General features: G+C 34.4%; 1 protein-coding gene across 1 annotated transcript; it reads left to right on the top strand.

Moving 5' to 3' along the window:
• The first annotated feature begins 6,511 nt into the window (after window positions 1–6,511).
• Window positions 6,512–15,633, top strand: LOC120073611 (replication factor C subunit 3-like). Its single transcript, XM_090311989.1, has 11 exons — window positions 6,512–6,634; window positions 6,726–6,956; window positions 10,092–10,202; window positions 10,314–10,346; window positions 10,820–10,988; window positions 11,191–11,372; window positions 12,947–13,083; window positions 13,211–13,309; window positions 14,324–14,393; window positions 14,466–14,540; window positions 15,393–15,633. The coding sequence occupies exons 1-11, from the start codon at window positions 6,512–6,514 to the stop codon at window positions 15,459–15,461; spliced, it is 1,299 nt and encodes a 432-aa protein (XP_090168115.1). The 3' UTR covers window positions 15,462–15,633.
• The last annotated feature ends 380 nt before the right edge of the window (window positions 15,634–16,013 follow it).

The raw sequence follows: 16,013 nt of genomic DNA, 5'->3' as shown, positions 1-16,013 counted from the left end.
GGCTAAGCCCATGAATCAACCAAACTCAAGCCTACAAAGCCCACCAGAGAATTCAAGCTGTCTTCATTTATAGGGGTCAACTAATTCTACATTCCAAAGAGCCCAGAGAGAATTCTCCCAACAATCATGAGACTCCTAGACTCCTAAAGCTACACACTCCTTAAAAACACAATTCTCCTGAAGATATAAAGACTTTTCCAATACTCTGACTTCAAGAACATCTCACGTTTCACTTCTTCAAGTCAAGCATATGCATTCAACTGAGAAAGAATCAGAGAATCAAGTACTAGAGATCAAACCACATTGCATTAATTCGACATCAACTCAAGTTCAACTCCACGAAACAAGTTTATCCAGAAATCTCATGTGAACAAATTGGCATGCTTGGTGGGGCATCTCCACCTCCCATCTCTCTCGTCATCTAAATCAACAAATCAACAAATTGCATCAAAGAAAGTCGTATTCAAATTTACCGTCGAAAGTGACACTTACACGGGACCTGTCACCCACAGTCATTCAAAAAAGATCATGCAGGAACAAAAACAAAGTTCTGTCTTCACAAAGAAAATATAGGGACAACTGATGGAATCTCCTAAAGGTGGGATCTTCATCAAAGAAAATCCCTTATTCGACAATTATGCTCCTGCTTCTTATCGATCAGAGAAATAATCACACTTTGATGTAGTGTCTATCACAATGGCTAATGTAACGGTTGAGTCGGTCATGGCATAGATGGAGAGAAAGATAAATTTTCTAATGAAAATTGTATAGGAGTGAGATCATGAAATTTTTGCCTTAAAGAACAGATGAAGGCTTGTGAAGCGGTTGAGTCGAGTCAAACTTTTGTTGTCAAAGCCAATGACAAAAGGAAGATTGTTTTGCAGGAAAGTTAATCACAACAATCCACCTCTGTTGCCTCCCTATCAATTCAACAACTATAGGATATGATTACAAACTCCATAAAGGCTCAGTACAGAGGACCATCACAATATTATTTTATGCACTCCGAGCTGTACACCAAAAGAATAGACAATCCGAGAATGTCAGTTGGGTACCAACCTCCAAAGTTACAGCAATTTGATGGAAGGGGTAATCCAAAACAGCATATTGCTCACTTCATCGAAACCAGCGAAAATGCAGGAACTAGAAGAGACCAGTTAGTCAAACAGTTTGTCCGTACCTTGAAAAGAAATGCTTTCAATTTGTATACTAATCTAGAACCGGAAGCGATTGGCAACTGGGAACAATTGGAAAGATAGTTCCTCAGTCGCTTTTATAGCACAAGGCGTATCGTCAACATGATGGAGCTAACAAGTACCAAACAGTGGAAAGGAGGGTCGATTATCAACTACATCAATCAATGGAGAGCTCTAAGTTTATATTGTAAAAATAGGCTTATGGAGTTGTCTGTAGTGGAGATGTGCACCTAAGGCATACATCAAGAGCTTCTCTACATCCTACAAGGAATGTAACCTCGTACGTTTGAGGAGTTGACGACACTAGCTCATGAAACGGAGTTGAGTATCGCCAACAGGGGAATTAAATATTTCCTAGTCCCTGAAGAGAGAAATGATAAGAAAGAAATCAAATGACTGAAAAGATTGTGAATAGTGTCATGACAAAATCTATGGTCGTCAATATAACCCTGCTGATTTTTTCCTCCAAAGAAAAAGAAACAAGATTTGAAAGAAAGCATGATGGTGGCGAGAAGCATCACCTAACTCTTAAAGAAAGACAGAAGTGTTGGGTTTTATGCCCTAAAACTTGTAGATAGTAAATGTTATTAATTGACCATCACCAATAAGAGTTACATTTGTTAAATCAATAAATGCTATTATTTGTATTGTTGTTTATTTTGTCTTAATAACCTTAAATCCAATAAACTAATATCCAAGGCTGTCTTATGAGTCTTGAACTGTATGTGAAGACATACAGGGATCAATGTTCAAGATACAACCTAAAGGGTCTATAGTATAGGGATATGGTTGGGTACCTTATCTTGCTAACACTATGGATACGACCCACTTTGTATTTGATACAAATGTAATAATCCAACACGTTCGTGTAGGTGACACGCAGGTGGGGGTATCCTATGCAATGAGTATGCATAAGACTATGGTAACCACTAGATGTTATACCATTGACTAGTTAGGTTTCTATTTCAATAGAATGACCTAGGCGACTTAGTCTTAATCCTGAGTATATTATGAACTCCTGTTAACGAGAGATTGACCTTTGATTTGTATGGGTGAGGATGGCCAAATCATCAACCCAATATGCCTACCATTTTAGATACAAGATCAAGTAGGGAGCTGAGAACATAATAATACAAGATGAAATTCAAAATCCTTCCTGCCTCAAGGGTAAGTAGATGAGTGTTCCCTTAAGTGGTGTCTCCGAGACTTCAACAAAGAGACCTACCCTCTCAGCCAGAAGGGTTTCTATTTATTGGTTGGACCATTGGTCGGAATCTAGGACTGACGTTGCCATAACCGCCCCTAGCCCGAGCAAATGTAATTTATTTTCACCGATCCAAGACTTGTACTACAAATGTAGTAAAACAGTAATATCGGGGTCGAATCTACAGAGAGACTATTGAATCAGTTGGGAAATTTATGAATTCCACGTGAAAAGGGGTTTTGATGGATTTATGTTTTTGTAAAGTAAATAAACAAACAGAGAGAGAAAAAAAAAAACAAAAATTAGCACAAAAAATGGTTGAATCAAATTAATGGAAAAACTTAGGATTAGTTTGAATGCCTTTTATTTTCTATCATTAGACAATAGTTAATTTTACCAATCTTGTGAACCCCTCAACCTACTAGTAGAGAAAGCCCAATTAGCCAATTTTGATAAAAATCCAAACCAGCATTAATTCATTTTAAAACTTTTCCTTCTTAGCGACATACAAGTTAAAACTGAAAAGCATTAAGAAATGGTTCAATTGTTGAGACATACTACAAGCCGGAAGCCATATCTTATAGCATGATTTATTGGAAAAGATTATAATAGGGCATACATGAGTTTGGCCATAAAAAGTTTAAACCCCAAACGTGCAATCCTAATACATGCAATTTAATCAATCAATAATGCATAGGCTAGAATGATTTTGCACACAAGAATTTCAATAAATTAAATTGTCAGAAGAATTCAAAGAAACTCTATTAATATTAAAATGATTTTGAATTGTTCAAGTTAATTTAAGGAAACTATATATTAATGTGATTAATATTCAAGCCTTGGAATCAACCCTTAAGGAAACAATTTCTCTACTTTCCCTATCAGTAGGGAAGGAATGAATTCCTTATTGTGAAATTGCGTTCCCAGCTCCCCAATCAGACAAACTCAAAATGGAAAGCATATTGACTCGGCGATACAAGCCACTATCGTAAATGCAAATTAAGGGATCGTCTTCGTAGGTAGGAGTTCACAACTCACTCAATATTAAGATCAAATCACATATGGTCATCCTGGTGAAATATAAATCTTTTCTATCGACGGTATTATATAGTGAGACTATTCATTTCATGGTCCGATTTTATACAAACTCTTTATATAGAACACCCCCGCTCACATGTCTCTACATGAATAATCACGATCATATCATTTGTAACACTTTACAACAATTGTAACAATTATAGAGCAGGTCGTATTCGTAGTGTCACTAGGATAAGGTACCCAACCTTATCCATCTATTATAGACCGTTTAGGTTATCACTTAAACATGATCCACTTGTATGTCTCCACATACATGTTTAAGTTATAGAAGATAACCTTGAATCTTAGTTTATTGGTTTTGTGGGTTAATGTTACTAATTGTCAAATAAAATTCTTAGATTTTATTAGATAAATATTTTTTTGTACAGTACAATTACAAACTATAAGACCTAGCAGATTTAGGGCATCAACCCCAACAATCTCCCATTTGTCCTAAAGTTAGTGGAGTGTATGAAAAGCAGTTAAAAATTGTTTGTATTACCTTCAAAGTTAGAACTAATATTGCTAGCTTTGTGTTAGTTTGACGTGGGTTATTGAGTAATTTCAGGAAACTAAGCATGAAGAGTAATTTGTGCGAAAATGAAAAAAAAAAACTCGAGGCAAAACTTCCAATTTAAGCAATCACGGGTTGACTATGGAATTAGGAAGAAATCAAGAATCAAAGAATAAGAAAAAAGGCAATTTTGGAAGACAATTCAAGGGAGCCAGCACCGGGTGAACGTTGCAACACTGCTCCCTAACGTTGTAGACACGAATGCAATTTGAAAAAGGGCAGTGTCGCAACGCTACGATTTCTACGCGCAACTGACATGACACCAAGTCAACGTTGCAATGCTGCAAGGGCATTATAAAAATTGTGTTGCGCCACCAGGTCTAAAGAGAAAGAATTTTAGAGAGTTTTACACAAAAATTCAAGTCCGTACAAAGGTAAATCATAGCGATTTCGAACTGTTCCAACTGAAGATTCAAGAATTAGATTGAGGGTTGATCCAAGAGCTTTTTGGGCTGATTGTGACGGGAAGAATTGATCGAGAATGCCGGAATTCGTGGCAAGAGTCCAGAAGATCGTGATAGGGATTCAGTCCTATTAATGGAAGATTATTCTTCTACATTTATATTATTGTTTTGCTATGATGACTGAATATTTGTTGATTATTGTTATTGAAATCATGCGTGACTAAACTCTGTTTCCAGGGTGTTTGTGGATTTTAGGGATGCTACTTTAAGTATTTGAATTTACAACTGATTGATTTTTCATAGATTTCTAAATTGTTTGTGCTTAATGCTTTCGATTAACTGGCCATTAATTGAATGAACTTAAGTTAATTAGATGTCTCGAGATAGAATTTAATTCGATGGACCCATTAATTTAGATTGTTATCCAAAATCACATGAGGATGAATTTAGAATAATAAGGGGTGCGATTGAAGGGTCTTAATATTGTAACTAATCAAGCGATAAAAGAAATTTGGGTCGATGGTTAGTTATTAGGAAGTTTGAGCTCGAGAGAGGATTTCCTGATTTTAGAACTTCTAGCCTCAGTTTATCGATTTCAATCAATTGCATGTCATTACTCATTGTACTCCTTAAATGAAACGACACCCTGGATAAGTTCGCTCTGAATTGTAATTGTGTGTGATTGAATTTTTGTTATTTTTAATCATTGATAAAAATCATCTTTTGGTTGCCTGGATAAAATTAATGAAGAACTATGATAGCTAAGCTTAGGAATAATTGCTCACGCCGGTCCTGAAGAGATACCATATTTTGGGATTTATTACTTTAAGACGTACGCTTGCGTTTACACATCTAGTTTTTTGCGCCATTGCCGAAGACCGACAAGAATTTTTTTTCCCCAAGCTTAATATTGCTAAAGATTGAGTTTATCTCAATTTAGACGTTTTTGTTTTTATTTTTGTTTTTTGTTTTTTCGAGTTGTTGCAGAATCTTGTGTATGCGAAGAAGTCAATAGACTGAACTTGTTCATTGTGATCCATAACTTGAACAGACTTTGAGAAGAGTAAGAAGGAAAAAGAGAGTTGAGTTCGACGCCATGGGAGACCAAGGGGAAGCTGTTAGAACTATCAGAGATTATTTCCAACCAGTTGTCCCTACAACCCAGACGGGCATTACTGATGCCCCAATTAATGCCAATAATTTTGAGCTAAAACCTGGTTTAATTCAAATGGCACGACACCTCGCATTCAAGGGAACTCCACATGAAGATTCGCATAAGCACATCCGCTCTTTCCTGAAAATGAGTGGGACGGTAAAAATAAACAGTTTCTCTTATGATGCTATTCGATTGAGATTGTTTCCTTTTTTTGTGCAGGACAAGGTGAAAGATTGGCTGGAGTCACTTGCAACGGGAAGCATAACCACATGGGATGAGTTGGCCTAATCCTTTCTAAACAAATTCTTCCCTCCTGCAAAAACGAACAGGCTGATAACAGAAATTGGCACATTCAAATAGAGAGAGGATGGCCGCTTATTCGAAGCATGGAAGCACTATAAGGAGTTGCTGCAGAAGTGTTCCCAGCATGGATATCTTGATGGTTATAAATCCAATTGTTCTATAATGTGTTGACTAATACAACGAAATCCATCTTGGATATTGATGTAGGTGGCTCAATTTTTGCAAAAACTACTGATGCTGCTCAGACATTATTGGAGGACATGGATGCCACAAGCTATAATTGGCCCTTGGAATAGTCTCCATCTAGAGTGGTTGGGATTTATGAACTCAATGAGGTAAATGCTTTAAAGGCGTCGATGGCTACTTTGACTAATGTCATTAATCTTTTGTCCATATGTACTTAACCATCGATTGTATCAATGGCGACTTGTAATACACTTATGTCATGAGAAGTACTTAATCCCAAGCAGACAAATTATGTGCACCAAGCGAATCAATTTCAAATAACCCATCAAAATTCTTACCATATGAACCAACCCACTCATTATCACCCAGGTTTGCACAATCACGAGAAATTTTCATATGCTAACAATAAAAATGTTTTGCAAGCACCTCCAAGTTTTTCTAAGAGAAACCATATGTGGAGGCTTTGCTTGGGGATTTCATGAAGGAGTTAAGAAGCAGAACCAATTTATTGGAGAGCACATAAGGAATCTGACGGTAAACAAAGCTTTATGGGGAATCTGACGGTAAACAAAGCTTTATGTGATCTAGGAGCCTCAATTAATCCGATGTCTTTATCTTTGTACAGGAAACTAGACATAGGAGAGGTACAACCGACGACGATATCATTGCAGTTAGCAGATCGTTCCCTCACTTATCCCGTGGTGTAGTAGAGGATGTTCTTGTTAAAGTCGGTGATTTCATCTTCCCAGTAGATTTTGTGGTCTTAGATATGGAAGAAGACTTTGAAATTCCCATCATCCTTGGAAGGCCATTCCTAGCCATAGGCAGAGCATTGATTGATGTATATGATGGCAAGGTTACACTTTGGGTGAATGATGAGGAGATGAAGTTCAACATTTTTGTTCTTTCAAGCCTGAGGATGTGTGAACAGTAAAACCCACCAATTACTCTAAATTAATTCTGAAAAAAAAATTTGAGACTCAAAACCTGGCTCTAATATCAACTGAAGGATGTGTGAACACTCGCATAGAAGCGGATTATGGCCCAATTTTATTTTTTTATACAAAAATGTAAATTCCAGAGGATGGAAACAATGATATGCATTAAAATTACAACATGCTATTTTACAGAGAAGATAGGATATTAGAGGAAATCTACCTACCCTTGAGGACCAATCACTTCATGAAATCCTCTCCCGTCATGAACGGTTCGAATGAACTCCTTCTTGCACGAACTCACGAATACCCCAAAAAAAAAAAAAACATAGCAACCCAATTTGGACACCACCATTGGATTACCTCTATATTTTGTATAAGGTGAAAATCCATGAAAGTTTTGTGGGCTTCGTGATAATTTTGGTAGGGAGGGAGGAGATTATTTTTTTAGAGAAAATTTGCAGCGCAATAAAAACATTGTGGAAGCACCTTATGATCTCTGCATGAACAATGAAGAAGACAGAAAATTGCCCACTTCCACGATATCTTGAGAGAATAAGGGAGAGGGAAGTTGTTTCCATAACTCCCTCCTTTTAATTAATTTAAATTTAAAAACTTAAAAACAAAATTTTAATTTAATTAATATATATATAATAACTAACTTATTATATATAATAATATATATTATATTATATGTCATATTTAATATAACATATAACCTATAGTTTATATTATATCATATATATTATAATTTCTAGTTTGATTTTTCTCATTTAACCTGCAATATTTAATATGAATCAAATTCATATTAAATTTAACCTGTAATATTTATATCAATCACATTCATATAATTAATATTTAAATTAAATTCGAATATTTATTTTATTTCAAATAAAATTTTATATTATAATGTTTAAATACATTATATTAATTATATAATATATATAATCAATTTCCTCGATTAATTTGAACCGTTCAAATTAATCCAAAATTAATTGGATTCCCATTAATCCGAGCTATCGATGAGACCTTTAATTAAACTTTTTATTAAATTAACCAACTTCCATTAACTGTCGGTCATTGCATTTTTTTGTGTCCATGAGATATAACCAATTAATGTGCATTGACGCTTTACAAACTGATACAATTAAGCCAAAATTACCATTTTGTCCTGTAGCTACTATAACCAAACCCTTATCGGACATTGTTCAAACCTTGTCCAGGGAGCAGTTCCTCTACTTTATAGGGAATGAGTGAATTCAAGCTATGTTCGACATATTAAGTGGACAATATAGGCCACTCTCAGATTCAAATGACCAAATCGATCAAGTCTCTTCTATTATATAGTTACACTATAAATTTATCCATATCATGTTTTAGATTTTATTAAATAAATAAAGTGTTCATAATTTAGGTCATCAACCCCATATACTTGCTTGACCTTCCATTCACACGCAGCCCGCCACAAACTAGTTTTTTTTTTCCCATCAAATACAGGCCGACTCCACCCTGTTCTCTTTTATGATTTTTTTTTTTTTTTTTAAAAAAATTTCAATCCATTCTCCTCCTTCTTCAATTTAAGGTATCTAAACAATCTTAAACTTTTAAAACTGATTCCAAAACCGAAGGTATCCAAACAATTAAATCTTAAATCTAATATATAACAATGATATTTTTGTTCAAATACACCTAGAAAAATGGGGTATCATCTTTCTAAACCCTTCGCAATAATAGGGTCTATCTTGTGCTTGCACGACTGGTAAAATTTGATGAACATTCGATCCTTTTAGACATATTTAATTATTTTTTTTGAGAAAAGTTGTCATAAGTAGTGTTTTAAAATTTTAAACTAGTATGCTTCTTGAAAATTCGTTTAAATAGTTTTTCTTGATCTATCTTGGGTGAGACCACCTTAAAAGTTTTATTTTTTTAACTTATCAATTGTTTTGGGTATTGTCTCACTACATCTTGCCAGATTACATACTGTTAATCTTCCCAAATCTTTCCATAATTAAAAAATCACAATACTAAATATTACACAATTTGAAGAATTTTGAAAAGGTAAATAGATAATTAGAAAATCTATTTTGAAATTCTTAGTAAATAAAATTTGGAAGTAAGATTTGCAAGATTTAATATAAGATTTGGGAAATATTACAAGAGGAAATTTGAGAAGAAATAAGAGTTGGTATAAGATTTAGAGAGATGACATTTAATTTAAAAATTCACGTGGATCTCGGTGTTAATTCTGACAAAATAGAATTCTATATATTTGGACTTTCTTGGTAAAATTTCGAGCATAATTAACATAAAAATTGATATATTTGAGTTTTCTCAGTGCACCAAGTTTCTATATATATCCAAAATCTTACCCAATTTTCGCAAAATTTGATTTTTCACAAAATTTAAAAATGTTAAATCAATTTGAAAATTTTATTTTGATACTTGAAAAACCCATTTGGAATTGTGAAAACAGGAATCATACTAAAGATTTTAAAAATCAAGTAATAATTTGATATAATATTCAATAAAGATAACTAAATTTGGAGAAAATTTATAAAGATAAAAGATTTGTCATAAGATTTGAGAAGACTACAAAAAAATTTAGCAAATCTCGGTGTGTATCAAAACAATCGTTAGAAAAAATTGATTCTTTTATTAAATATCGATGGCCGATCTCGTCCAATCAAGAAAAACTATTCTTATGAGTTTTTAAAAAGCATGCTACCTTATTTCCATTTAAAAGAGTATATATATTTCAAAATGGTACTTCGGTAATTCATTTTTAGGCATATGTCACAATCATATTTTATGAAGCCCATTTCTGTCAATAGTTGACAGTCTACACCCTACTCCAGCTTTCTTTTTCCCGCCATTTCAAGCCTTTGCTCTCTCTTTCAATCACACTTCTTTCTCTTTGTCCATACCCTCAAATTTCCATCACAGAATCTTAAGAAATTGGTAACCGAATTTCGCTATTTCTTTTTCCTTGCATTCATGAATTCAGACTTCAATTCGACGATTTTGATGTGGGTTTTCCGTAAATATTCTCCTAGGTTACCGAACAGGACTGTCCTCATTTGCTCTTCTATGGCCCCTCCGGTTCCGGAAAGAAAACCCTAGTCATGGCCCTCATCTGGCAGATGTTCGGAGCCAGTGCGGAGGAAGTATAGGCTCTTACTTTTTGTTTTTATTCTTTTATTCTGGGAAATTCTGTGATTTGTTTGTTTTCTCTGACTGTTTGTTGTATTTGATCATCTCTTGCCTTTTGGCTGCAGGTGAAGGTGGAGAACAAAACGTGGAAAGTTGATGTAAGTTTCGGTTGTTTAAGCCCATTTGGTAACCATTTGATTTTTTAAAATTAAGCATGTTTTTGCCCGATTTCTTACAATGATAAAAAAAAAAATAATAAGAATAATGATAAGTTTTAAAAAATTGGCTTAGGTTTTGAAAATTTTGGTAGAGAGTAGATAATTGAGCAAAAAATTTATAGGTGAAAGGGGTGTGTGTGTATAGGCGGACTTTTACAAAATAAAAACAAAAAACCAAATGGTAGTGGTGTCATCTCTTTCCAGATGTCTTGGAAAGTAATTGAGTTCAGATTTGGGGAAAGAGATTTTTAGTTATCAGTTTTTATGATTACTACTTCCGAATATTGTAGGAATAACGTAAATTTTAATTAGTTTAATTAGTTGAAGCTGTTATTTGACTATTTATCTCTATATTCTCATCATCTCTTTCTCTCTCTATCTCTATGCCCTTCCTTTCTTGTTTTTCTTCTCAGGCTGAAACTAGAACTATCGATATAGAGTTGACCACCTTATCAAGTACAAACCACGTGGAGCTCACTCCCAGCGATGCAGGTTTCCAAGATAGATATATTATTCAAGAGATTATCAAAGAAATAGCAAAAAACAGACAAATTGACTCCAAAGGGAAAAAGGGGCATAAAGGTGTTGATTCTTCCCCGTCCCCTCCAACCACATTGATAAGTTGTTCATGGTTAATGCTTAAAACTATTAATGAGCCACCACCAAACAAGTACTAAGTAGTTTTATTGCTTGTTTGGCAGCTTCTTTTATCAGTATGCTTGAATGCTCAAGACTTTATATCTCTATAAAGATATTGAGATTTTTTGTGCTTTTTATATATCAGTTTTGGTTCTAAATGACATTGACAAACTATCAAGGGAAGCCCAACACTCTCATAGGAGAACAATGGAGAAATATAGCTCATATTGTAGGTTAATTCTTTGCTGCAATAGTTCATCAAAAGTTACTGAAGCAATCCGTTCTCGCTGCCTAAATGTGCGGATAAATGGACCAACAGAGGAGCAGGTCAGGAGGTTTTTGTTTTTGTTGCCTTATTTCCTTTTTGTTCTCGATATGAATTTGAGTAAACTAATTGATGGACTGGAAGTATGTAATTATAAAATGTCATGTCGCTAACCAATGTGATAAATTTACCTGTATCGAACTTGTTCTTCGACTAAGAACTTGGAGTTAGACAACTATTGAAAACTGATGTCATATTAATAATAGAAGCATGAAAACTCTTTTTATCGCGCCAATTACTGACTAAAAATGATAAGCTGAAATGTTTGAAAGGATGCTTTGTTTTACACCAAGTAAAAGCTGTAAACAAGACAGATTCCATAAAAAGGTTGAAAGATGAAGAAGAGTCATTAAAAAGACAATTGTTCTTTTTGCCCCACAACTTCCAGAAAAAAGCACGCACAAGAGCTAGCCAAAACCATCTCCTTCGTACCACCAAAAGGATGACCCACCAATAAAGAAGCCAAAGCATCAAATATGGAATTAGGACAAGTAAAAGACCATCCAAAAGAAGGCAAAACAATATCCCAAAAATTTGCAGCAAAAGGGCACTGAAAAAACAAATGAGCTAAGGATTCAGCATGTTGACGACACATATGGCACCAAGAGGGAGAAATACACATATAAGGAAAATGACACTAAAAATGATCAACAGTATTGATGGTACCCCAGCTAAGCTCCCAAAGAAAGATCTTAATCTTCACAGGAAAATAATCTTTCCAAATTACGAATAGAGATCAGACAAGCAGGACTCCCTAACATCCACAAAATCAGCCATAAGAGATTTACCTGTAAAAACCATAGAAGAATCCAAAGAAGAATCCAAAGGTCATAACCAAGAATCAGATAAGAAACACAATCTGACAGAATCCAAATGATGAGATAAAGCTTAATATTTATCAATGAAATGTTTCACCTTTTGGTGCTTGGGGTTTTCCCCCTTTTTCATTTATCAATGAAATATTTCTTTTACTAAGAAAAAACCCTCTTTGTCGCGGCCGGGATTGATCTAATTATTCTTGAATATGTTATTCTAGCAGTCCATGGGCAACAATTTTCTGGGTGTCTAACTTAATATTTAGATGTAAGTAGGTGAAAGAATGCCTTTTCAAATACTTACCTTATCTGGGTACCAATGCTGCTATCAGAAAAACAAACAGTTCACTGGCATTTTTTCTTTTGGGATAAGAAACAATAGTTCAATGCCATTTTCATTTTTTGTCTTCTGCTTAAACTATTTAAAGCCTTTTCTAGTGATGCCTATATTCAGTAGCTTCCATCTTTAGTTGTCATGTAATATTTTCTACCTATTTGTGTACTCAACGATATTAGACTAGAGGGAAAAAAATATGTTAGTGGATTAAGACTTTTGATTTGTAAGTTTTGGACAGTTAAAAACCTATTTCCTGTTCCAGGGCATGGTCTTACTTACTTTTACCTGAAATCTTAGACTTAAAAAGTATTTGTTAATAGTTTAAACCTGTTTTTTTTTTTTTTTTTTATAAGAAATAGTTTAAACCTGTTGTTATAGTCATTTAGACCTAAAATCTGTTAAAAAAGTTACGTTCTTTCACCAGATTCTCAAGGTACTGGAGTTCATTGGGAAGAAAGAAAGACTGCAACTTCCATCTAGATTTGCTTCCCGTATTGTAGACAAATCAAACCGGAGTTTGAGGAGAGCTATACTATCATTTGAGACTTGTCGTGTTCAACAGTTAGTCTCCACTAGTCTTCTTACATATCCAAGCTTCTCTGTCACTTCTTATCATAAAAAAATACCTTGGAAAACAATCTTGAAGGATTGGGACTGAGCTGTCTATTTTTTTTTTTTTTTGGGTTAGGTATCCTTTTGTCAGTAACCAGGCAATACCACCAATGGATTGGGAGGAGTACATCATTGAGATAGCATCTGACATATTGAAGGAGCAGAGTCCCAAGAGGTACGTCTCTCATGTACCTCTTTTTTTTTTTTTTTGTTGTATTCTGTACTATAACATACATCTCAATATCATATATGTGTGGCTTCTCTTCATATATCTCAGTTGGGTACTTCTCTAGCTCACCATTTTGTCATTCGATCTGCTTTTGATTCTTAAAATTTGTTGCCCAATTATTCTTCATGAACAAATAATTACATAAAGATAAACAATCCTTAAACTTCTGTGGATGGTATGATGATCTTTGTCTGGTTGGATGAAGGTGGTAGAGTTTCCTGGTCATCATTTGAACTTAGAAGTACCTGTCGATACTTCACCTTTTCTGGTCATGAATCTAATGAATGAAGATTCCTACTCCTTGTTCAACATGTCATTGACCTTTGTAGGGAAGCAATGAGGATCTTGATCATCTTCGGTGGTCTTGTGATTATGCTTCGGTAGTCTAGACTTGTTTATTTCAGTCATTTGGAAGGATGGTTAGGCCTAGAGTTTGGCATTGATCACAAGGAGCCCGTACTTCATCTCTCCTTTCGTGAAAAAGCTGGTATTTGTGGATAACTGGCATTTGTGCTTTGTTACGAGGTCTTTTGGCTGAGAGAAGTGATATATATATATATATATATTGGAGTAAAGCATGGGGAGGAAGTTTGGTGTTCCAAATCCCCCTTTGGGCTTTTGTGCGTAAGGACTTTTGTAATTATCCATTAGGCATTATCTTGCTTGATTGGAGCCATTTTCTTTAGAGTGGCTCATTTTGAGGATTATTCTTTTTTCTTGGTGTCTTGTATTCTTTCATTTTTTCTCAATGGAAGTAGAAAAAACACGTGTATTTGACTTTTGTTTTCTTTTTGTTGAGCAGAGAAAAAACTGTAGAAATTGTGAGAAATTACAATTGTCTAATAGAAAACATATATGGAGAGGACTAGTGACTTTTTTAATTGTCTTATTCTTTTGTTACTAACCAGTTGGAGAGTTGTACGAAGTTTGAAATAAATGGGCTTCTTTTTTGCGGTATAGATTGTTCCAGGTTCGCGGGAATTTATACGAGCTACTGGTTAATTGTATCCCACCGGAGATTATATTGAAGGTAAGCATTCTTCCCCAATTTCTATTGATTTTTTCTTTTTTAATGTGAGATTCATATTATCTACTTACTCAGAGGCTGCTTTATGAGCTACTCGAGAAATTGGATGCTGAACTAAAGCATGAGATCTGTCATTGGGCCGCATATTATGTAAGCTGAAATTTTGACCTGTCAATTTGTTTACATTCCTCCTCTTGTTCTATTAGTTTATATAATTTCAACCATGTTTTTTTTAACTGTAGGGATATTTCAATCTCAACATTATTTTAGATGTCTACACCGTATACAAGCATATAGTTCTTTTACTTTTTTTTTTTTGAAACGGAAACAAAACTTTTCATTGGTGAAATGAAAATAGGTTAATACTCGAAATACAATGAGACATAAAAAGCAAGATAATGCAAATACAACCAAATATATCCTTACGCTGGACTTGCCCAGAAAAATAAAGCAAATGCAATCAAATAAAACCCATAATGGAACAAATTGGCTCTTTAAGCGAAAACTCCAAACATCACTGAAACTGAAACTCTGAGAACAAGCAGCCAAATGACGAGAACAACTGTTAGGACAACTTCAACAAAACTAATACCAACAATCCACAAAACCAGAACCAAAGAGAGGAACAAACAGACTAGATTAATTGGAGAACCTCAATGCCTTAGAACCAGACGAGGCTGCCAAAAATTATTTGCTTTTCAGAACTGCGTTCAGCACGTCTCAATTTTCTAATTTGTCTAATATTTATTGAATAAATACCGAAAAGTGAAATTGGTCGTGTATTTTACTTCATTTCTAATTTTCTATACCATAGACAATTTGTTACTAATGACGTCTGGCCAAATTACCTATTCAAGTTTGTATCATTTTGTGAACACTGTAGTGCGTCATATATCTACATGCATTGAATCACCAGTATGATATCACAGATGAAACATGGCTGCAGAGAGTTTCACCTTTTGTTCAGTTTCATTTCTCATCTTTGGTTAAATCTTTTTCCAGGAACACAGGATGCACCTTGGACAGAAAGCCATCTTCCACATTGAAGGAAAATGTATTATATACACATAGCTCAGAGTAACTGTTCTTGGTGTAAACCAAACTCTAGTTTTTTTTTTTTTTTTTTTTTTTTTTATCAAATTGAATCTCTCCTCAAATGAGTTAGAGGTGCTTTATTTATAGGGAAAATGTTTCACATGTGCTGAATAACAACTAACTAACATGTAACTAACTATTTTTCAACTAACTCTTCTTCTAACTTGCTTACAAATGTTTCTCAATACACCAAATTCCACCTCCCTAAAATTCAAACTCGACCTCGAGGCTATCAGGATGCTTGCTGGAATTCATCAGAGAAAAATAAGGTTTCAAATCTACTACATTGAAAACTTAATTGATGCGAAGGTCAAGTGGTAGCTCAATGCGATAAGCATTAGAACCATATCTTTGTAGGATTTTAAAAGGCTCCAGTTTTCTGTTGTTCAACTTGTTGTATGTTCTAGTTGGAAATCTTGTCTTGCAAAGGTGGATCATTACAAGGTCTCCCTCTTTGAAATTGACTTCTCTTCTTGATTTGTCTTTAGTTTCCTTGAAGACTGTGGTCCTTTCTAAATGGTCATGTAC

The sequence above is a fragment of the Benincasa hispida genome, chromosome 3 (genome assembly GCF_027475165.1).
Source record: "Benincasa hispida cultivar pf3 chromosome 3, pf3_genome.v1.1, whole genome shotgun sequence".
Lineage (NCBI taxonomy): Eukaryota > Viridiplantae > Streptophyta > Magnoliopsida > Cucurbitales > Cucurbitaceae > Benincasa > Benincasa hispida.
This window is presented reverse-complemented; position numbering and strand designations above follow the sequence as displayed.